Source organism: Anabrus simplex, chromosome 2 (genome assembly GCF_040414725.1).
Source record: "Anabrus simplex isolate iqAnaSimp1 chromosome 2, ASM4041472v1, whole genome shotgun sequence".
Taxonomy (NCBI): Eukaryota; Metazoa; Arthropoda; class Insecta; order Orthoptera; family Tettigoniidae; genus Anabrus; species Anabrus simplex.
The window spans coordinates 885,236,692-885,261,571 of record NC_090266.1 but is presented as its reverse complement, the minus strand read 5'-3'; the positions used below and the strand labels follow the sequence as shown (position 1 = coordinate 885,261,571).

Below are 24,880 nucleotides of genomic sequence, written 5' to 3'. Positions count from 1 at the left end.
GTATGGAAACATTAGATTTTTTATTGAAACACTTTCGGACGTCGTAGAGGTAAAACCTCAAAAATGCACTTTGTTCTCAGCCATTGATATAATCATTTTCCTTAATTTAATTACGACTGCATTGCAAGTTTCATTTCCTCTTTCCGACACATATTACTTTAGATTTCACAACTGCGTTAAATATATCCGGTGTCCCAGAATCGCTGTTAAATATCTGAAGTTATCTCTTTTAATCCTACTTGCATGACACACACGCTTTCTGTGTTATCATCTTCGAGGGGCTACGGGGGTAGGCAAAATTAGACATTATATACTCGTTTTGCTTTTAATACTCGCTGTAATAAGTACATAACTGCAAAATAAGTTTTTTTTAAAGATAACATTAAAACTGAAATTCGTGTTCTCGTAATCGTTTCAGGGACACCCCACATGGAGGGGAGTTGCATATACCACATATCAGCACATCTGCCAATCTTACATTTCTGGAAGTATTTGGAATCGAACCCAGTCCACCGAGGACGACAGCTAATGTTACTAAATGTTTTTTTTTTCTGAATTATGTGTGTACCCGTATTAAAAGCAACATTCTTCTGTCAGTTATTCAGTTCTGGCGGGTTTAGCGTCAGCTTACTCGTCATTCTCGGTTCAATATTACATTCGTATGTTTTCTTGTGTTCTTTCCTTGTTGGATACTGCTTTGTGTTACCTAATAGTTTTCTGTAAACTTCTAAAACACATATTTAACGTTCAACGGTCGCTACCTAGCCCTTTCGCATCCTTGCGTCGCCGAAAACCTTCGGTGCATGTGCTCAATGGTCGGGTGTTTACGGTTAAGGCAGCTGCGGCTTTGCCCAGGCTTTACGGCACGTTGTGGGAAAATTTAATGGCGATTCTGGGATACCTGTGTATTTCTGAACTTATCCAGACAATAACACTTTTCTCAGTAAGACATAAAGACCCTTCTAAGGTCAAATGTATAGTTACAAAAAAAAGAAAAGAGCGAATGAGCGCATGGTATTGTAAATGATTCTCGCATTTGATATTTTGTCAGATTTAATTTTAATTTTTACCAAAGCACAATTCACTTGTGAATAACCACAATAAACACTAGATTTTCGATTGTTGCTGAGAAAATGTACCTGGGAAGATTTTATACAACACCATACACTCATTCCTTCTTCTTTTTATTTGAGCGACTGTAAATATTACTGGAAGCAAGAAATGACCAATACAAGAATACAATACAAGAATAATATACAAGAATAAATGATTCAGAAGTTATACTTTCGGCGGCAATGTAGAAGGGAAATAACATTTGATTGAACCACGTAAATGGATTATCTAATGTTCACAACTGGATGGTGTTAGGGCCTATCTATCAGCCAGTTATGCCTCATTCTTTAAGTTTAAGCCGCGTTTGAATGTTTGGGCATACTATTGGTTTAGCAACCAATATTTGATTCTGATGGGCTTGATAATATACCTTTAATAATATTTCAAGTTGTAATTCGCAATGTGCATAAAATACATGCATTATTATGAGTGTTATTTAAAAGTAACAGATAGTGAATTTATGCAACAATTAGTTAAGGGTCATGTTTGGTTCTACTTCCAGATGACGATGATCACGATGCTTGTTGTTAAAAGGGGCCTAACATCAAAGGTCATCGGCCCCTAATGGTAAGAGATGGACGACATGATATCATCATTAAAATTTTAAAATATTTCCATTGACTAGAATTTAAAAGAAATGAAAATGAACAATGACTGAATTTAGAATTATCAGTGGATCTAATTCCCAATTCCTTATTTAAGGTAAAATGATATGATAGATTATGGTACAATAAGACATTGCCTGAAAATGAAGAAACATACCATGCAAAGTACTATGTTTAAAAACACATTAAAATATAAAAGCCCAAAATAAAACAGAGTCAAATTAATAAAACCTAGTGAACAATAATACAAAGACTAATATGAAACACTAAGTTTATATAGGATAAAACAAACGACAATTCTTCAAAAAGCGGATGACGAGGTCTGTTGACTGCTCGTCATCTCGCAGGATGAGGGAGATGGTACTCGGGAGTTTAAGACTACGGCGCGGATCGACTAGGTCCACGCACTCCTTAAGGATGTGTACTACGGTAAGATGATCGCCGCAAGTACACACCGGAGGGGTTTCTCCTTTCAGTAAATAGGAGTGCGTTACTAAACCGTGGGCGATCTGAAGACGACATAATAACACTGCTTCCCTCCGAGAAGTCCGTATGGAAGTCCTCCACATCTTCGTTGTACCTTTTACTGCTCTCAGCTTATTTGGGAGAGGGGTGGCCTGCCACTCCATCTCCCAAAAGGACATAACCAGATGTCTCTGCTGAGACATGTCACTGGAAGGAACCTTGTAAGGCAACGGGGGCAATGTAACAGCCTCCTTGGCAGCCTTATCAGCTAAACCGTTTCCCTCTGCTCCCGTGTGGCTTGGGATCCACATAAACGTGATTCTGGTGCAGGCATCTGAACATCCGGCCCGCAGGTCCTGGACCCGCTGCACCAGAGGGTTCCGAGGAAAACATGTATCAATAGATTGTAGCGACTCGAGGAGTCGGAACACAGCAGAAAGTATCGGCGTTCATCGGACAGTGCATACCGCAGAGCTTCACAGATAGCATAAAGCTATGCTGTGTACACACTACAGGTTTCCGGGGGAGCAAAACGAAACCTATCATTGTCGACAACGAACGCACAGTCCACTTTCGTTTCTGCCTTCGAACCATCCGTGTAAACGACGACTGAATCTGGATACCGGCCAACAACGGACAGGAAACACCTCCGATAAATTGGGGGGTCTGTGTTTTCTTTCAGGCCAGTGTGCAGATCCAGAATTATTTCAGGTCGTCGTATTGTCCACGAAGGTACCCCACTTGGTTGTCTGACAAGGCAGGGAACAGAAGGCACATCAAACAATCTGTGACTGCTATCCAAGCGTATTCTAACCGGCTGCGTTGCTCGAGGATAAGCAGCGTACAGCCACCTACTTACGTTGCGGAATACGCAAAGATAGCTTGGGTAAAGTGACATCTTTTGAATATTTGTAGCATAGGTCAGAAGCATTTGGTGGCGCAGCAGGTGTAAACGCGGTACACCAGATTCAGCGAGCAGGCTAGCAATGGGGCTTGTACGAAAAGCTCCCGTTGCCAACCTAACTCCGCTGTGGTGAATGCTATTCAGTTTGGCTAGGACGCTTTGCCTTGCTGACCCATATGTTGCACTGCAGTAGCCTAACGTGGATAAAATATGTGCCTTATAAAATCGTAGGAGCACCGTGCAGTCAGCCCTCCAAGTAGTGCTGCTAAGAAACTTCAAAATATTAAACTTCTTAGTGCATTGTTCTTTTAACTTCCGCACGTATGGCTCCCAGGATAATTTGCTATCGCAACGGAGCCCAAGATTGGTAAGTGTCAATTACGGGAAGAGCGACATTCCCTAAATAAAGCTCAGGATGCGAGTGAAGAATGCACTTCCGACAAAAGTGTACAACAGAGGTCTTTGTGGTTGAAAACCGAAAACCATGATCTAAAGTCCGCTGTTCCACTCTCCTAATAGCTTGTTGTAATTGTCACTCTGCAACTGCCATATTGTGCGAGCTACAATGCAGAGTAAAATCGTTCACATATAGCGAAGGTATTACTGCTGAACCAGCTGCAGCGACAATACCGTTTATGGCAACCGCAAACAGAGTGACACTAAGAACCGATCCCTGTGGGACTTCATTTTCCTGAATGTGGTATTGTGAATATGCCCTCCCTACTCGGACACGGAATAGACGGAGGGGCAAAAAATTCGCAATAAATACCGCCAAGTTCCCTCGGAATCTCCACTGATGCAGGACTGAAAGGATACAATATCGCCATGTGGCGTCATAGGCCTTTTCTAAGTCAAAGTAAACAGCCACCAAATGCTGTTTGCGGAGAAATGCATCCTGGATAGAACTCTACAGGCGTACCTAGCGGTCAGTGGTCGAGCGAACGGCAAGAAAACAACATTGGTACTCGGACAAAGTCTCTGTTTCTCCAGACACCATCCTCTCAAATAGCTTACACAAACAGTTACTGAGAAAAATAGGTCTGTATCTTCCTGCATACTTGGGATATTTGTCAGGTTTGAGGACAGGAATGATTATGCCCTCTCGCCACTGAGACGGAAACCCACCCTCTATCCAGATTCGGTTGAACACACGGAGACATATCAGACCAATATCACTAAGGTGTTTCAAAATCTGGTTATGAACATTGTTTGGTCCGGGAGAAGTGTCCTTGCAAAGATCCAAGGCATTGCGGAGTTCCCACGTTATAGTCCTCTGAAGCATGAGTGGCAAAACTGAGGTGATGTCGTTTTTTTTTGCTAGGGGCTTTACGTCGCACCGACACAGATAGGTCTTATGGCGACGATGGGATAGGAAAGGCCTAGGAGTTGGAAGGAAGCGGCCGTGGCCTTAATTAAGGTACAGCCCCAGCATTTGCCTGGTGTGAAAATGGGAAACCACGGAAAACCATTTTCAGGGCTACCGATAGTGGGATTCGAACCTACTATCTCCCGGATGCAAGCCCACAGCCGCGCGCCTCTACGCGCACGGCCAACTCGCCCGGTGATGTCGTTTTGCCTCCCGCTTCAGAGTGAGGAAATTACGATGGCAATTCCCGGAGCTAGACACATCCGCGAAATGACGGGCTAGATGATTAACAATCGAGAGTGGTTCAGTGACGATACTGCCTGCAATTGAAATTCCCGGTATTGAACATAATCCATGTATTCCCGAAATATGTCGAAGTTCAGTCCACACTTGAGATGACGGTGTATGTGGCATCATAGAGGATGCATATCTCTCCTACAAAGCTTTCTCACTCTGCCGAATAAGAACTCGCGCCTTAGCACGGAGTTTTTTTAATGTTACCAAGTTGGTCACAGTAGGCTGCCTACGATAGCGTTTATGAGCGCGACGTCGTTCTTTGATAGCTGCTGCAATTTCTTCGTTCCACCAAGGAACGAGTTTTCGGCGAAGCCGTTCTTTCGTTCGCTTGTTTATTGGTAATATTTAATAGTTTTCTTTTACTCTGAATGCTATATTGGGTTTCAGTAGCGTAGTATGTTCACTAAAGTCCTATTAGCAATAACCATGACCTTGTGATAAGATTAGTTGCATTGTATTGTACATTATTCTGTTCATTATCCACTATTTACAAAGTCTGTTGGAGCAGGTATAGGAGACACGCGAGCTAATAATTATTTGACTGAAACATATTGCAATCCCTGAACTCCAATGGGAAGATCTCCTGCAATAGGAAGCCAACGACTTGCAGAGAGCAGATCTCAGTTTGACGTCACGCTCGAAGAGCCAATGACCGCAATTTAGCCGTTGTGGCTGGTCTGAATGTAAGAACGTTGTGCAGAATCGAGACTGGTATTTAAATAGGATTTATGATAATGATTGTTTGTTGCAAAATCTTCTGTTCAATCATTGGCGCTTACACTATTCTCCATGATTAAGGACACAACTTAAAGAAAGGCGCTGAGATCGTGGCTACACTTAGTTTATCTCGGTACGCAATAGATAGCGTCCAAATCCAAACATTTTAAAAACTGACGCTCAGCCGATTGATGCATAACACCGTCCAATTGGCATTAATTCGCAGTCATACAGGAAGATTGTCAAGAGTAGACTGTGTTCAACACTTCTCCTCGATGGAACTCGAGGTCCAAATTTTTACACTTAAAAGTGTGCTCAAAATATGTTACACTGGTTTCAGATCAATATCGGGACTAAACAGACAATTGAAGTAACCTGAACTTATAAACAATTTACAATTGAAATCCTAAAATCAAAAGCCATCCATCATATTAAAAAAGTAATAATATAAAAAATAACATAATACATTAGCAGAACTTACCAGTGACATTAGTTTCACATAAATTGGTTGTATCTGGTGGGAAATTGTAGCTCACAAGTGCTGCACAGTGTATGACACAATGTACACCGCGGAAAGCTTCCCGAGATTGCTCTACGTCACAGATATCGCCCACAAACGAATGCAGCGGCTTGTATTCTTCATGACCTGTATAGGTATTGAACAGAATGAGAACACAATAAGCACTATAAAAAATAATAATTGTTCTCGATCTTATTACAATCCATGAGGTTCCTATGATACTTCAAGGGAGAAATCTCCACCCTGTGCCAGAAAACTAAGACGCGAACTGTCTTATTTGATCACCCTCAAATAATCAAGGTTGTCAACGTATTTGCAGTTGAACTAGACTTGTGGATCACTCACAAGAAACATCGGTTTTTCTGAGTAGCTCAGGTAACAGACCGATGGCCTGCTGAACCCAACTTGGCAGCTTCGATCCTGGCTCAGTCCGTTGATATTTGAATGTGCTCAAATACGTCAGCCTCGTGTCGTAGATTTACTGGCACATAAAATAACTCCTGCGGTACGAAATTCCGACACCTCGGCCTCTCTAAAATTCGAAAAGGTAGTTATTTGGACGTAAAACGAGTAATATTATTTCAAGGAACATAACCAATTGTGACACTCTCAATGGATTTAAACTAGGCAGATACATCGTAATACCTCGTCCACTCATATTAGCAAAATATTAAGTGTAGACCCCTTTCCTTTCCCATTAAAGGCCATCTTTATTTGGCAGATATAGTTTGCCTAGCTTGTTTACCACAAAGTAAGGTACATTATTCACATTGTCCGCCTGGTAACTGGCATCCGTTGTCTTTTGCTCTGCAGTCCTGTTATTTTAATTATTGTTTTACAAACTTGTCAAGTTGCGTTCCCTGGTGAAATACGAACAGCAAGATGTGAGTGCAGTCAACGGGCATTCATTCGATGCATTTAGTGCTTCACGTTCCAATTTTCCCCTGTATTTACAAAAATTATCCTAAACAATCTTGTAACGATTATCCCCCTGTGCAGAGAAATAAAATATATACTAATGCAAATAATTTCCATGCATGTATGTTACTTATTGCAAATGCAAATATCTTGTATAAAAGATGTATTGTTAATTTGTAGTTTCTGATATGTATTAGCAAAGAACGTATTGTAGTGTCGACTGATGTTGGATTAACACTGTTTCTATTGTATACGATAAAAAAAATGAAATGGCGTATGGCTTTTAGTGCCGGCAGTGTCCGAGGACAAGTTCGGCTCACCAGATGCTGGTCTTTTGATTTGAAACCCGTAGGCGACCTGCGCGTCGTGATGAGGCTGGAATGATTATGAAGACGACACGTACACCCAGCCCCCGTGCCAGCTAAAAATTTATCAATTATGGTTACAGTTCCCCACCCGGCCGGGAATCGAACACGGGACCCCTGTGACTAACCATTTAGACATGGAGCCGGACATAAGATAGAAATTAATGTATAGTAATGTGTATGATCTAGCGTGCGACAGGCTTCGGCAGCCGGCACAATTCCTATCCTCGTCTTAAAATGGGAGCTTCATTCATTCCATCCCTGACCCGGTCATGACTGGAAAACAGGTTCTAGGTTTTCATTCAATGTGTATGATCTAGCAAACGAGTGGAGTGGCGGCGCATGTTAACGCACTACGGCTATGGAGCCGAGCTCTGCATTCAGGAGACCTCTGATTTCGATTCAAACCTCAACTCTCATGGCAATGGTTACCGGTGGGTTCCCGTTATTAGAGTTGGGAGGTAATTGAATAAAATCATAATCGAATTACTTGTAACAGTTACATTCTTAGGAATTTTTTCTTGTAACAGTTACTTTTTACAAAATGTAATATTTACTTACAATTTACTTCTTGAAATAAAATTTTAATCGTTACATTCAAGTAATCGTTACCGCATGGAAAGAGAAACGGGGAAAAATAAATGATGAAGATAACATTCCCGGTTCTACTACAGCAGAACCAGTAACTTCACCAGTTCTGGGTGAAGTACTTTCTTACCTCTCCAGTACTTCCAAAGATACCATGATTATACCAAAAATGTTCCTAAAATTAAACAAAGGTATTCCTTCACTTTCCCCTGTAGGGTGTCCTTTCAGTAAATGCAAAGATGCACTTTCCCCCAAAACCGAGCTCGATAGCTGCAGTCGCTTAAGTGCGGCCAGTATCCAGTAATCGGGAGATAGTGGGTTCGAGCCCCACTGTCGGCAGCCCTGAAGATGGTTTTCCGTGGTTTCCCATTTTCACACCAGGCAAATGCCGGGGCTGTACCTTAATTAAGGCCACGGCCGCTTCCTTCCAATTCCTAGGCCTTTCCTATCCCATTGTCGCCATAAGACATATCTGTGTCGGTGCGACGTAAAGCAAATAGCAGAGTAGCTTTCCCCCAAATATTTCGAAGCTTAGCGACGAGAAACTTAAGTTCTTTCTTCTTAATCTGCTTACCCTCCAGGGTTGGTTTTTCCCTCGGATCAGCGAGGGATCCCACCTCTACCGCCTCGAGGGCAGTGTCCTGGAGGGTGAGACTTTGGGTCGGGGGATACAACTGGGGAGGATGACCTGTACCTCGCCCAGGTGGCCTCACCTGCGATGCTGAACAGGCGCCTTGTGGGGGGGATGGGAAAATTGGAAGGGATAGACAAGGAAGAGGGAAGGAAGCGACCGTGGCCTTAAGTTAGGTACCATCCCGGCATTTGCCTGGAGGAGAAGTGGGGAACCACGGAACACCACTTCCAGGATAGATGAGATGGAAATCGAACGCACCTCTACTTAGTTGACCTCCCGAGGCTGAGTAGACCCCATTCCAGCCCTCGTACCATTTTTCAAATTTCGTGGCAAAGCCGGGAATCGAACCCGGGCCTCCGCGAGTGGCAGCTAATCACGCTAACCACTACACCACAGAGGCGGACAACTTAAGAACTAGTTAATTTATTTGCAAAGGAAATGGCAATGTATTTGAACAGCTAAAAGTAGTTAATTAAAAATAAAATTGATGGGAAAAGATCATTTCGAAAGTTCCAAGGAATCATGTTTAGTCTCACCCAGTGACGATAACTATTTAACGTCTTTATGATTTTAAAAAGTCATACAAAATGAAGTAATGTATTTTCCTAGCAAACTTTGTGTTATTCTGACCCATGCGAGAAAAATCAGTGATTTCCTTAAAACTAGCGTTCTGTAAATTCATTGTAATTTTGCTGATGACCTCTTGAAAAATAATTTGTAATTGTAAACGAGTAAAATATTTCTCAGGCAACCGTAATTCAGCCTAATTACATTTTTCCTTCACTCCTCCCACCACTGTTCATTATCACTCCCAAGCAAATGCCGGGACAGTTCTTATTCACAGGCCACAACCGATACCTTCCACTTCCTTCCCCACTTTCATTCACCATCTTTATCTTCTTCATTAGCTCCCAACTGAGGTTGGCGTCAGCAAAGGCATCCGAACTCAAAACATGATAAATAAATTCATCCCATCTCATTCCCCATACCGTATATAGAAACGGGACTAAGGGGTAGACATACAGTACAATGAAAATGCGCGTTCTTGTTCTTCTTCCTCGTATTTTCCCGTTTATTTGGAACTGCCTTCTTGCAATATTTCCTCCAGTTCAATCGATCCATAGCGTCCCGGGGTCTGAGTTTTGCGAACCACACGTCATCTCTTACCGTGCCCAGTCAGCGTGTTTGAGGTCATCCTCGACGTCGGTGACCCTCCACGTTCATTTGAAGTGCAGTCTTTGAAGCTGAGGTTTCACTGCTAAGGAGTAGATGCCCATATATCGCAGGCGTGATTCGCGCAATTCCTCTGTGATTGGGACAACAGTAGTGGAACAAAGAATTTTCTGAACCACGGTGGGAGATTTAAATTTTGCTGAGTCAGCATTTTTGCCTGATGCAGGCAAGGTCATGATGTCATCATGACGTAATAAGCTAATCTAACCTAAGATCGCTCCCCTGGAGGGCCGGTCAGGTTAGCGACCGACTTTGCGGGGGAGACGGTCCCCCCCCCTCCTCCATCCACGGGCCAACCAGAAAATTGGAGAAGAGAGGGCTCTCACCACACTTGAAACTTCTATGAGTCCACCAAATAATTGCCGGCCTCATAAGCTGTCCTCCTCAGACTTGTTCCCCGGGGGCGATGAACTTTTAGGAGAGACCAGCAGTGGTCACTCTCCGACTGGAGAGTAACGACTTTGTATTTTTTTTTTTCGGGGGGGCCCCCGAAGCCCGCTCCCCCCGCGTGACCAACGACTCAATCTACATGGCCTCCGACATGCTATTATTTCTAAGAAGAAGAAAGAGATAGCAGGGAAGAGTGGGAAGTGATACAAGGAGTATCTGCCTGTTTCCATGTCAGACACGCTACCAGGCGAGATTGTATTAGGTATATGGTGTTGAAGTATGGTATTGAAGGGTCAGGGAAAAACCACATAGGCAGAAAGAAGAAAGAGCCTACATGTAAAACCTGACATCTTGTGATAGCACATGCAAGGATGTGGGCTGGAAAAGACCAGAGGTTGTGTTAGTTAGGAACAGGTAACATGCACAATACATAAACCAATTCCTTGCCATTCCATCACCTGGGGATCAGTCCGTCTGGGCACTGCTGTGACTAGCACGGTCCTTGCCGGCTGCGGAGCCATGCGTCGAGTACCACTAGGGCCTGTCGCACGACTCCACCTCCTTGGGGTACCTCGTACCCAGTCTCCGATCCCGGAGAATGAGGCCAAGCCCGCCGAGGCGGGGGCCTCCTGGAAGGGGGTGGGTCATGGCGCCGGGCCTCCTTCCTCTCTGCCCGCGCCATGGCCCGGTAGACTGGGCAACTGCGATGGGAGGCCGGGTGGCCCCCCGAGCAGTTGGCGCACACCGGCGCGTCTCTAAGTGTTGCGCAGGCCGTGTAGTAGTGATCACCACCACAGCGGTTGCACCTCACCTCGAGCCCACAGCTGACCTGACGGTGGCCCCACCTCAGACAGCGGAAACACTGCAAGAGCTGCTGAGGGGGACGTTTCACTCTCACCTGACTGCCGCTACCCGCTGAGGTCCTCTCCTGATTGGCTCCTCGGTTGTCTGCTGTCCTGGGAGCAGTCCTGGGTTGCGGCTTGGCGGTCCTCTCCTGGTGAGCCAGCGTCGCCTTCTGCTTCCTGGTGCGGCGGCGTCTTCTTCTTCTTCTTCCTCCCGGGGGTTGCTTCTCGGCGGGGGAAGAGGCCTCGTCCTGGTGGCCCTCTTCCCGGCCTGGTGACCCCGGGGTAGTTGGTGGCTCCGCTGCGTCGCCATCTTCTTCTTTCCCCTGGCTGGCGGCGGCGTCGGCGTCGGTTGGTCCCAAGGGTTGCTTCTCGGCTGGGGAAGAGGCCTCGCCCTGGTGGCCCTCCTCCCGGCCTGGTGACCCCGGGGTAGCTGCCGGCTCCTCTGCGTCGCCATCTTCTTTCTCCTGGCTGGCGGCGGCGGTGGCGTCGGTCGGTGCTAACACTCGACTGCGTTCCCTGTCCTGGGGGGTGCACATCGAGGTCTGCAACTCGACAGACGGTGCAGGCAGGCTGGACCTGGGCAGCAGTCTCAGTACGCCAGGGGGCGTCCTTCTCCACCGCTGTGCTGCTCTCCACCATCACGGGCGCGTTCCTGGTTTGCGCCCGGGTAACAGGCCCTTCCTGGTAGGCCTGCGTCTGCGACCACTTCGCCCTGGTTGTCGCCTTGTTGGTCTGCGTGTACTTAGTGGAGTACAGCTTTCCAACTGGAAGCCCTGGTAGCCCGAGACGTCCAGGTGCTCCCTGAATCCTGGTAGCCGGGCAACCTGGAACTGCTGGGACGTGCGCTCCTCGTAGACCTTGAAGCTAGCTGCGTCATTAGGCCGGATGATAATCGCCCAGCCAGGGACCATATGGCCGATGATCTGCAGGAGTGGCTCCCCAACGGACTCCGCCGACGCATTGAGGTGGTCGAATACTCGAAGCGTCCCCTCGTGGTCGCGCTCACCCCACCGGTTGAACACCACCAGCCTAGGGCATTCATAGCGGGGGGCTGCCATCGTGTTGAGCGCGTCTTGTATCTTGTCGAAGGCTCCTTCGTAGTCTTGGTCGAACCGACTTTGTAGCGAGCTCGAGGAGTTTTATAGTCAGCGTGAGGAGGAAAGTAGAGGGGAAATTAAAGGTGGGAGCTTTGCGCTTGCATAGAACGGAGACACTCTTAGCACTCAGCTATCACGTACAAATTTCAGCGCGTTATCAACTCCGTAGGCGGTACCAGAGTAGACTTCGGCCTACAGGTTGTCCAACAGCTCTGCACTCCGACCGACCAACCGTGCACAGAAGTGGTGGCCACAGCTCTACCATGGTTCCACGCCTCTGTATTCGGGAAACGGAGAGGGGATGGTCCCCACCGTTGGCTGTCTTAAGAATGATTTTCCGTGGTTTTCCATTCTCCTACACTAAGGCTAATGCCGGGAGAGTTCCTAGTATAGGTCACTGTCGCCAACCCCCTCACCTTCTCCGAACATCTTCCCCGTATCAAAAATTCCTGGCCTGAGAGATGGCGTTACTGTCTAGGAGGCTCGCCGCTCCCTTCAGAGATGGAATGAAAACTTGTTTAGTAGTAGCAGTAGTTGTAGTAGTAGTAATGATATACAATCAATCAATCAATCAATCAATCAATACTGATATGCATTTAGGGCAGTCGCCCAGGTGGCAGATTCCCTATCTGTTGTTTTCCTAGCCTTTTCCTAAATGATTTCAAAGAAAATAGTGGTAGTAGTAAACTCCTCACAGTCACCCACTGTCAGCCACTAGGCAGACTAGCGGCGTAACCGCAATATGCCAGAGGGACCGGTGAATGCTCACTGGCGGGCAGTTGACAATTTTTGACGGGGAGATATTAGCCCATTCTCTAGACAGTAAAGCATAACTGGTCACTGACATCCTGGTCTCAGAGCTGAGCTAGTGATTCTCAAGGGGTCAAATCTAGGGACCTGACATACGACTCCCACTGGGTCACGGTGCTAAGCTAGAGCTACTACGCGAAGTGGTTACTACATATACATTGATCTTATGTGTCTAAATCTAGGGACCTGGCACACGGCTACCTCCGCGCCTTGGAGCTGAGCTAGGGCTACCTCCGGCTCTCGGAACAGAGCTAGGGCCACTACGCAAGAAGGCTACTATACATTGCTCTTAAGGGACTAAGTCCGGTGAGCAATCACAGAGGCTAATGCACATACATTGCCCTTACGAGTTAAACTCTAGATATCTGACACAGGGCTACATTCTGCACTCTGAGATATGCTAGGACTACTGAACAAGGTGACCACTATATCTTGCTATTATGGGGCTAACTCTAGCGACCTGGCACAGGCCTGCCTCCACGTCTTGGAGATGAGCTTATGCTACTGCGCAATACTGGCTGCTATACATTGCTCTTATTGAACAAGCTCTGGAGAGCTGGCACAGAGGCTAATGCGTATACGTTGCTCTTGTAGGTTTAACTCTATGGATCGGGCACAGGACTACATCCTGTACTCGGAGCTGTGCTATCACTACTGAAAAAGATGACCACTATGCATTGCTCTTCTGATATTGAATCTAGGGAGCAGGCACAGTGGTCAAACAATGAAACATAACTGTTCTACGCTTCCCTATTTGAGTTAATGAGTGAAACTCAATTTTACAGCCATCTGCCCTTGTCTATTTGTAATGTCACGCTTGTTATCTTAGTTTTAAGGCTGAATGTCCTTGAATGTCAGCTCCTGACTGAAGAAGTGTTCCCTTTCTGAGCTTGATATTAGGGGTTGGAATCTTGCGCGCTTCAACTAATTTTCTTACTCGAAAGGGTTATACCCTCGTCCTCTTCTCCTTCTCCTCCCCCTTACACAGCGCTGATCACGTGGCCTGCTGCGCTAGCCTCCTAGGGGCTATGTCGGTTCAACGCCAAACCACTGCCTTTCTTTGCTGAGTCAGCATTTTTTCCTTGTGTAGACGAGGTCAATGTCCTCTGACCCCGTAGTTGTCCTTTAAGTGTGACATGTTTGCTTCCGTTGATTGGAACAATCAATTTTTGACTTTAACTGTCGAACTTGCAGATTTGAAATCTACAAATTTCTGGTATCCTACAGTAGTTTATCACTCAGAGATCGAACTCTTGTGTTCAGACACGAAAACTGTTCGCGCTACTTGCCTTCTAAAAGAGGTATACTGACATACTTACTACATTCTAGAGACACGTTGTTGGAACATAATCTTTTAAGACATATGCATAAAATAATACCTGTAGCGCAATGCAAAATAAAATTACTTAGATAGCTGTATGTACATTTGGCTGAAATCCTGCAACTTGAGCTTCAGTGGAACAAACTTTCCTAAACCCAAACTGCCTCCTGTCAAACCAGTTATTAATTTCGCAAACATGTCTAATATAATCATAAATAATGCTTTCCCAGAGCTTACATGCAATTCATGTCAAACTGAGTGGCCTGAAATTTTCTGCTTTATGTCTATCAGCCTTTCCTTTATACACAGGGGCTACTATAGCAACTCTCCATTCATTTGATATAGCTCCTTCCACCAAAAAATAATCAAATAAGTATTTCAGATATGGTACTATATCCCAACCCATTACCTTTAGTATATCCCCAGAAATCTTATCAGTTACAGCTGCTTTTCTAGTTTTCAACTTTTGTATCTTATTGTAAATGTCATTGTTATCATAGGTAAATTTTAATACTTCTTTAGTATTACTCACCTCCCCTATCTGGACATTATCCTTGTAATCAACAATCTTTACATACTGCTGACTGAATACTTCTGCCTTTTGAAGATCCTCTCATACACACTCCCCTTCTTCATTAATGATTCCTGGAATGTCCTTCTTTGAACCTGTTTCTGCCTTAAAGTACCTATACATACATTTCCATTTTTCTCTAAAATTTGTATGACCACCAATTATGCTTGCCATCATGTTATCCTTAGCTGACTTCTTTGCTAGATTCAATTTCCTAGTAAGCTCCTTCAATTTCTCCTTACTTCCATAACCATTTCTAACTCTATTTCTTTCCAGTCTGCACCTCCTTCTTAGTCTCTTTACTTCTCTGTTATAATTTAATGGATTTTTACCATTCCCTACCACCTTTAAATGTAAAAACCTATTTTCACATTCCTCAACAATTGCTTTAAACCCATCCCAGAGACTGTTTACATTTTTATTTACTATTTTCCAGTGATCATATTTACTTTTTAAAAACTCCCTCATGCCTGTTTTATCAGCCATATGGTACTGCCTAATAGTCCTAATTTTAATACCTTCCTTTCTTTCACTTTTTTAACTACGACAAAAACAGCTTCATGATCACTAATACCATCTATTACTTCGGTTTCTCTATAGAGCTCATCTGGTTTTTTCAGCACCACATTCAAAATATTCTTCCCTCTAGTTGGTTCCATCACTTTCTGAATCAGCACTCAGTGAACCTGAATTTAGCGATTTTGATATCTTATGCTTCACTGAAACTTGGTTACCTGATTTTGTCTCGAACAGTGAACTTCCATTCTCGTCTAACTTTTCAGTGTTCCGTAAAAACAGAGGTACCGGTAAGCGTGGGCGTGGTGTAATGATTGCAGTTAGTAATAAACTAAAAGCCCGTCACAGAACCGATCTAGAAACCGAATGTGAGATAACCTGGGTCAAAATTACGATCTCCAGAAGTAAAATCTTGTTAGTTGGCTGCTTCTGCTGCCCACCCTCCAGTGATATCACAGCGTTAGAAGATTGCATTAATTCAACGGTTTTGGCTCTGAATAAATCCAACGATATTGTGCTAATCGGTGATTTCAATTCACACATATCCTGGTAATCTACAACCACTGGAACAGTAACCGACCCTGCGGAATCATTTACTTTTTCAAATTTCATAAACGGTGTTCATCTGCATCAGTTCTGCTTGAAACCCACAAGAAATCTGGCAACATTGGATCTCCTCTACTCTACAGTAACTAGTGTTAGTGTATCTGTTGGCAGAAACATTCTTAGCACTGACAATAACTCAATCGAAGCTACCCTCAGCCTATCTGCTTATCGACATAAAGACTTCCCACCCGCTGCGAGGCAAGCATTTCCTCTATGGAGTAAAGTGGACTGGCTAGTTGTCAATCAGGACTTGTCATCCCTCCCTTGGTGCTGGTTATCAGCTGAGCGTGACGTCAACAGCGCGGTTTCCCTCTTTGAGGATTTAATATTTACCACTATTAAACAGCATGTACCTTTCTGCAAACCCAGAACACACAAATGTCACACCTGGCTGAGTGCCAAAACTATATTGCTACTAAAGAACAAAACCCGTGCGTGGTCACTCTGGAAGTACATCCCCAATTCACACACGTGCACAAACACCTCAGGAAAATTTCAAAATCGCATCTTAAGAATGACTACAACCGGCACATCACTTCCATAACTGGAAACCTTAAAAGCAACCCTAAAAAATTTTGGACCCTCATTTCATCGCGTAGAAAGTCACCCCGAATACCACTGAATCTTAAACTACATAGTGATGATGTCCCAACTGAATTAAGATCTAAAAAATGCAATGAGTATTTTCGCTCCACCTTTACCCCTCCAGCACCTATCACAGAACTACCACAGATCAATAGTGTTTGCAGTTGCTCACTGTCACAAATAAACGACTCCTAACGAAATTCAAAATATTCTCAATAAACTCAATAGACTCCCCACAAACCGCTCCACCTGCTCCAATGATATTAGCCCTATATTCCTCAAAAATACTTCTGCATCTCTCTGTGCACCGTTATCTACAATTTTAAACCCGTGTATGGCTACTGGTACATTCCCGACAGCTGGAAACAAGCTGATATCATATCTATTTTCAAATCTGGCCACAAACATGATATCTCATCATACCGCCCAATATCTATCGTTCCAGTACTATCCTCTGTCCTTGATTCTTCTCTTTCACACAGCCGTACCTATCTGATGAACAACACGGATTCACTCCCGAAAAATCAAGCCTCACTAACCTCATAGTTCTCAATCACCACATCATTTCAGCAATAGAAAATAAATCTCAGTTAGGTGTAATCTACGAGTATATAGATCTGGCCAAAGCATTCGACTCAGTGGATCACGCACTTCTTCATAAGCCCGCTACCAGATTTAATATCCATGGCCTCATCTTGTCATTGATAACAAGTTTCCTCTCCGTTAGGAAACAAAGAGTGGTACTCCCTGAAACTGCCTCATCATGGTTACTTGTGTTATCAGTTGTATCTCAGAGCAGTATTCTGGGGCCCCCACTCTTTGTTCTCTATATCGATGACATAATTCTTTGCAATAAAAATAGTCAGTGTTCCCTTCTCTTGTACGCCGACGACCTGAAAATCCTAAGAGAAGTGTCTACGCCTGATGAATGTGATGAATTACGGACTGTTTTCAATTTGTGTGGTGACTGGTTTAAAAAATGGAATATTTCTCCCAAAGTCAAGAAGTGCAAAACAATCTCCTTTTCATTGCTAAATCAATGAACACTGCCTATACCATCCAGGGAAATACATTGCAATCGACTTCTCAGGTAAGAGACCTAGGTGTTATAATAGACTGTAAACTAACCTTCTCTGTTTATATTCAGTCTATAAAATCCCGTGCTATGCGTACCCTAGGCATTCTTTGCAGGTTCACTGAAATTAATTGTACTAACGGCTTAAAATTATACTTTGTCTCGTATCTTCTCACCATTATTGACCTTCGTTCCCCTATTTGGTCCTAATCTGCTATCACAAACATATCTCAATTAAATAGTATTTTTAACTTTTTCACCTTCATTCCCGTTTTTTAAGAAAAAAACTAAACAGACGACCTGGGTATACTTGACCCGAGAAGCCGTTTATAGTTCTCCGATCTATGATACCTTAACAAAATAATCAATGGTTACACCAAACATAATATTCCTCCGGCGTACTTCCCTATACACGATCCTCCCCGAACTACACGCAACCGGCGCACTAACATAATATTCCTCCGGCGTACTTCCCTATACACGATCCTCCCCGAACTACACGCAACCGGCGCACTAACATAATATTCCTCCGGCGTACTTCCCTATACACGATCCTCCCCGAACTACACGCAACCGGCGCACTAACATAATACTCCTCCGGCGTACTCCCCTATACACGATCCTCCCCGAACTACACGCAACCGGCGCACTCATCATGTGTCCCATCCGCGCCTAACCTTACAACGACGCTCTACCTTCCACCGACTCCCTACTCTGGGTAATTCACTATCCGATATCGACATATTCACACCTTTCGCATAATTCAAACAAAAAAATTAAAAGATTATTTTGAAGTCCTCTCTAGGTTTTCATTTTCTTCCGTCCCTCCAACACTCGACCTTTCTTCTTCCAAATACCTGTAACCGACACTTGCCAGTTATCATAGTCATTGTTGTTACATTGTTATTGTTAATAATCGTTAATTTATCGTTGTTACTTAATATTGTTGTTTGTATCTTTGTTATCTTTTTAAAACTTATTTAAATTTATTATTATTCGTGTAAAATGGCCCCCCATAGGCAGTATCCAATAATTAAATAAATAAATAAATAGTGTCCGCCTCTGTGCTGTAGTGGTTAGTGTGATTAGCTGCCATCCCCGGAGGCCCGGGTTCGATTCCCGGCTCTGCCACGAAATTTGAAAAGTGGTATGAGGGCTGGAACGGGGTCCACTCACCCTCGGGAGGTCAACTGAGTAGAGGTGGGTTCGATTCCCACCTCAGCTATCCTGGAAATGGCTTTCCGTGGTTTCCCACTTCTCCTCCAGGCAAATGCCGGGATGGTCCCTAACTTAAGGCCACGGCCGCTTCCTTCCCTCTTCCTTGCCTATCCCTTCCAATCATCCCCCCCCCCCGCATGGCCCCTGTTCAGCATAGCAGGTGAGGCCGCCTGAGCGAGGTACTGGTCATCCTCCCCAGTTGTATCCCCCTACCTAGAATCTGAAGCTCCAGGACACTGCCCTTGAGGCGGTAGAGGTGGGATACCTCGCTGAGTCCGAGGGAAAAGCCGACCCTGGAGTGTAAACCGATTAAGAAAGAAAGAAAATAAATTAGTAAATAAATAACTCCGCCTCTGTGGTGTAGTGGTTAGTATGATTAGCTGCCACCCCAGGAGGCCGGGTTCGATTGCCGGCTCTGCCATTGAAAGGTGGTACGAGGGCTGGAACGGAGTCCGCTCAGCCTCGGGAGGTCAACGCAGTAGAGGTGGGTTCGATTCCCACCTCAGTCATCCTGGAAGTGGTTTTCCGTGGTTTCCCACTTCTCCTCCAGGCAAATGCCGGGCTGGTTCCTAACTTAAGGCCACGGCCGCTTCCTTCCCTCTTCCTTTTCTATCCCTTCCAATCTTCCCTCCCCGCAAGCCCCCTATTCAGCATTGCAGGTGAGGCCACCTGGGCGAGGTACAGGTCATCCTCCCCAGTTGTATCCTCCAACCCAGAGTCAGCAGCTCTAGGACACTGTCCTTGAGGCGGTAGAGGTGAGATCCCTCGTCGAGTGCGAGGGAAAACCGACAATGGAGGGTAAACAGATAAAGAATAAGAAGAAGTAGTAAATAAATAAACAAACCACTTAAAGGGGTTTAAACGGAGTGAAAAGCGGGTGAATTAAAATCGGTAATTTGGAGTCTCCTTTAAAAATAAAGAAATGCGGGGGTTTTTTGTTGTCGGAAAATCCATTTAAGGGGTGAAAATTGAAAAATTCGTTGAATTCTTTGCATGAGGATATTTATATCTAAAAATAGCTAAAGATGTTCGAGACGTGAACATTGGTATTTGGAATCACCTTTAAAAAACACGCATAAATGGCCGAAAATCACTTTTGGGGGAGGGTGAAAAAACAGTTGAATTCTTTTTGTGAGGGTACATACCGGGTGAGTCTGCCGCGCCTGACGTTTTATGCTGTTAGGCAACCCACCGAACGACCCTGGTGTCGTTATGGTCTATTCTACTTTGCCGTACACCAAGCAAAAATCGCCTTTAATCACTCACTATAAGACCTATCTGTGTCGGTGCGACGTAAAGCAACTAGCAAAAATAATCACTGACTGCACCATTACCGTTGCAAAAACATGTACCGTATGCAACAGGTATTTACATAACGCATCAAACTGTCATACGCTTATGTAAAACGTACGTGCCATTTATGAGCTTTCAGTAGAATATGAAATGAATGCTAAAAGCGACGGCATACTGATAGAAAACGTGTGCACATTTGTGAAGCGGAAGCAGTAGTCTATCTAGTATCCTTTCTGGAAACCTACTCGCTAGAGTCGCCGTGGTGCCATAGGTTAAGTGCGGTCCTTTTAATACAGCTGCGTTTGTTAGGTGGGTTCGAATCCCACTTGAGCCTCTAAATTTTTTTAGCATTTAGTACTTCGAGAATGATCCACAAAGCCAATGTATCCGAATGCCCTCACGTCGTGTGTTATTTTTGTTCCGCCTCTGTGGTGTAGTGGTTAGTGTGATTAACTGCCACCCCTGGAGGCCCGGGTTCGATTCCCGGCTCTGCTATGAAATTTGAAAAGTGGTACGTGGGCTGGAACGGGGACCACTCAGCCTCGGGAGGTCAAATGAGTAGAGGTGGTTTCAATTCCCACCTCAGCCATCCCGGAAGTGGATTTCCGTTGTTTCCCACTTCTCCTCCAGGCAAATGCCGGGATGGTGTCTAACTTAAGGCCACGGCCGATTCCTTCCCTCTTCCTCGTCTATCTCTTCCAATCTTACCATCCCCCCATCAGGCCCCTGTTCAGCATAGCAGGTGAGGCCGCGTGGACAAGGTACTGGTCGTTCTCCCAAGTTGTATCCCCCGACCCAATGCCTTACACTCCAGGACACTGCACTTGAGGCGGTAGAGGTGGTTTCCCTCGCTGAGTCAGAGGGGCAAACCAGCCGTGGAGAATAACAGGTTAAGAAAGGAAATTTATTTATTTATTTATTTATTTATTTATTTATTTATTTATTTATTTATTTATTTATTTATTTATTTATTTATTTATTTATTTATTTATTTACTATTTGGCACTGTTCTAGGCCATTAAGGCTGCTTGTATGGATGTTTCATAAGCAGGGCTGGACAAGGATAGAATGTTTGGGGGTTTGAATCCGCTTGACTGAGCAACAGCCTGTTAGCGCAGTAAGTGTTCGAATAGATGACCTTCTGCAGTAATGCACGTTTCAGCACGCCGTTGAACTGCCATTCGGGCACTTTGTAGCATTGTAGGTGTTATGGATTCACAGGCTTCCGTAATAAGGTTTCGAAGGCTTTCAGGATTTTCCGGCTGCTGAGCGTACACTACATCCTTCAAATAGCCCCACTGGAAAAAGTCCAGTGACGTCAAATCGGACGATCTAGCAGGTGTAACGGACTCGTCTCATCACCGGCATCTACTGCAATGGGAAATTCGCCGCACGCACATAACCTCTATAATTTCTGCTACTGCTGTGGACTCACCTTATCACCACTATTCTGGCAATACGCCGTATTTCTCTCTGCGACTGTTATTGAACCACCTCATCGCCAATATTTATTGAAAACCCAAATACCCCGCACGCACTCCAGCTCTATTCATATTCGCCTTGTTCTGTCAACTAAACTGCCTTCAAGCCTGCTCACACTCCTGATGACGTCACCCGATATTGTTCCGTTTACTAGCGCACGCTCTCGCAACATCTAGAATGTGCTCGAATTGCCTCTCCTCATTCTCCCCCTCCACACTTTCCTATTTAAACCAGGCCTTCCTCTGAGATGGACCATTGCCTGTGTAGAGGGTGGAACGTGGAATATCGTCTTCGTTATAATGGAGCTGTGCACTTTGACTGCCTTTCCTGCTCTAGTACAATGAACTTGGAGATGAGGTATGACAAACATTTTTATTTATCTTTTTAAATTTGGAATCTCGGGAGGAATAAATTTCCTTCATCTTTCTATCTACGGACAGTCGTAAATTATTAACTTAGTTGCAACCTTTCCCTTGAGCTCTGCGTGTTCAATTCCTAGTGTCTTGCGAGTCCCCTACACGGTTACGTATGAACCGTGCTTCTGATCTATGTTCCTATAATGCGTGGTTGAATGACCCTGTCTTTGAACAGCCCCGTCGGATGACTGTGATTTCTGCTAGGTCAGTGAACTTTCCAAAACATAATCTTACGTGCTGATAGACTGTCGATAGATTGCAGTTCTTTACTAATGTCATTTTAGGTGTGGTTATTCAATGGACTTCACCTCTGAAGCCCTTTTTGTATTGTAACGTGTGCTTTTTCTTGAGATTGTAATTCTGTAAAATATTGTATCTACTGCTTAGTTTATTAACTTGTTATTAGGTAGACATATATTTTCGTTTCCTCCCCTTCCCCCTCCATTCCTTGGTTCTTTCTTTCTTTCTTACTTTCTTTCTTGTTTGCTTTTATAATGAAACAAAAACATAAAGGGGTTTATGGTTGGGAGAAAAACTATATTTTTTTAGCTCAGTGATGTTCTGAGAATAATTGTAAAGATTTTCGGTTTCATTTCCCTTGAATATATTTGTCATCAATTTTGATTGTGGTTTTCTTTTTATCATGAAATCTTAACCTATTGTGTTCCTCACTTGATTCGACATACTCTGCTATTCTGATGCTCACACGCGTTGCTTCCACTGCGCTATTCTTAACACAGTGTAAGTCTGCAATCTGTATTGTTATTCGAATTATCTTTATTACCACGGCCTTCTATTACGTTTCTGTCGTAGCAAGATAATTTAGCAATACTACGAACTGTATGAACATATGAACCTCCAAACTTTACTTTACAATAAACTAAATGGTAGCAGATAAACTAGGACCAACAGCATACCTTGTTACTCGGATAGTTTCCTTATTCCTTTTCTTGTTTGGCGTATTACTCTACGTAGGTAGACCTTGATCTTTTTTTGTCATCTCCTCCAATATGGCTTATTTTTCCGATAATTTTCCTCCCTACACTTCTGAGACTTCTGACATTTCTTTTGATCCTCATTTCAACTTTTCCGATCCTAATCCTTTTGCTAATATAACTTACAATCAGTTTGTTATTTGCAATTCATATCCTCCTTCAACTTCAGGTACCATTACTACGACCATCTCTCCCAGCACACCTTCTGAACACTTGTTACCCCCACCTCAACTTACCTCTACTCTCTATCCTGATATTTCCCTTTTTACTGTACAATCTAAACTTCCACTCAATCAGGCACTCCTCTTTCTGTTGATAAACCCCAATCTGCACAGCAATACCCTCCATATTTTCAAACTCCATCACCATCCCCTTCCCAGCAGTATTTCTATGAATCTTCATTCCATCACAACCCTTCTTCACACCAACAACTTAATTTCCATATTCTAACAAAATATCTTGACCAAATACCACTTATCCAATCCACCGATCCCGTTACATTAATACAATGGCTTTTTGTAGTTCGAAAATTTCTACAGTCCGACTTAGCTCCATTTTCCCAACTACTTTCGTTGCTTTATCCTAAAACATCAGGTCATCTTAGCAATTTTTGGTTACAACATATGAATTCTTGTCATGATCGGACTCGGTTTTACATATTTTTTGCCGTATGAAATTCGACAAACACTCAGTAACAAGTACATTAGACGTCATTAACATCCCGATTAATATGCATGCGATTATTTTGACTCCATCATTGGCCATTCTGATGTGTTAGCTATTGCTCAACATTCCCAGGAAATTATTTCACTCATTAGATTTTACGCTTCTCCAGCCTTTCGTCAGCTAATTAATCCCTTTACTCCACCCAGTACAATACCTCAGCTTTACAGTATTGCTCAATTAGATATTCTAAATACCCATAGTAACCTTTCTTATTATACTTCAACTCCACCTCCCTAGTTCAGTACTTCGACTAGTTGCACCCTTCCTGCCACTCGGCCACCTTCTCATGGCAGTATTTCTCGTCTCCACTGTTATCGATGTCAGGCCATGGGGCACTTAACTGGAAATCGTACCAATTCTAATTTCGAAAACTCCAAACCCCGTCGTCAGTAGGAAGCTCACGACCTCATGGGCAAAATCTGCCTTATGTTTCTTCAACCTTTTCTTCAGGCAATAAATCATCGCAGTCATGTACTCTAGTACAATTACAATACTTTCCTTCTTTAGCATTGTTAGATTCATGTTCAGCAATTTCATTAATAAGCTTCTTTTTTTCAGCAAATCCTACAATCAGATTCTCATCTTCAATTACACACCTCTACCCTCAGATGTCAATCCATATCTCAACAGTCCCTTGAAATTTTGGGTAAACTAAAACTTAACGTTAAAATTTCAAAATTATCTTGGCCATTTCAATTTCAGGTTGTCAATAATTGTTCTCTTCCCATTATATTGGGTTATGATTTTTAACTCACACCTGTCTTATTTATAACACTGCAATGGCCTCTATCGCCTTTTTTCAACCAAAACATTCAAATTCCTTTGGTCGATCCACTAGATTTTCCCATGAACCACATTTCGAGTCATCAGCAATAAAAATGGGAAGAGGTGTGCAGGAGGCAATTTGTTTGGCCCTAGTATATAATCATCCAAAAGACTCGGTATATTCAAATAAATATTTCTTTGACGAATTGATTGAAGAAATAAACACGATTAAAGGGTTGTACGAAGAAGATGGAATGATTTGAATAGGAGATTGGAATGCAAGAGTGAGCAATAGAGTACCCGATTATGGGAGAGAGGAAGAAGAAGTGAGGGGGACCGAAGAAGTAAAGATAAAAGGGTAAATAGTTATAGGGAAAGCCTCTTAGACTTATGTGCAATAAAAATGTATATATTTTAAATGGGTGGATGAAGAAAGATAGTAAG

General features: G+C 43.8%; 1 protein-coding gene across 2 annotated transcripts in view; it reads right to left on the bottom strand.

Moving 5' to 3' along the window:
• Positions 1-24,880, bottom strand: part of LOC136863168 (3 beta-hydroxysteroid dehydrogenase/Delta 5-->4-isomerase type 2) — a 200,454-nt gene that overhangs the window by 87,358 nt on the left and 88,216 nt on the right. Inside the window, exon 3 of one of the 2 annotated variants that reach the window (XM_067139521.2) lies at positions 5,949-6,113. The exons of the other annotated variant lie outside the window; for it this stretch is intronic. Coding sequence (XP_066995622.2) covers positions 5,949-6,113 — 165 coding nt within the window. The remainder of the gene's footprint in view (positions 1-5,948; positions 6,114-24,880) is intronic. 2 annotated transcript variants of the gene reach the window in all.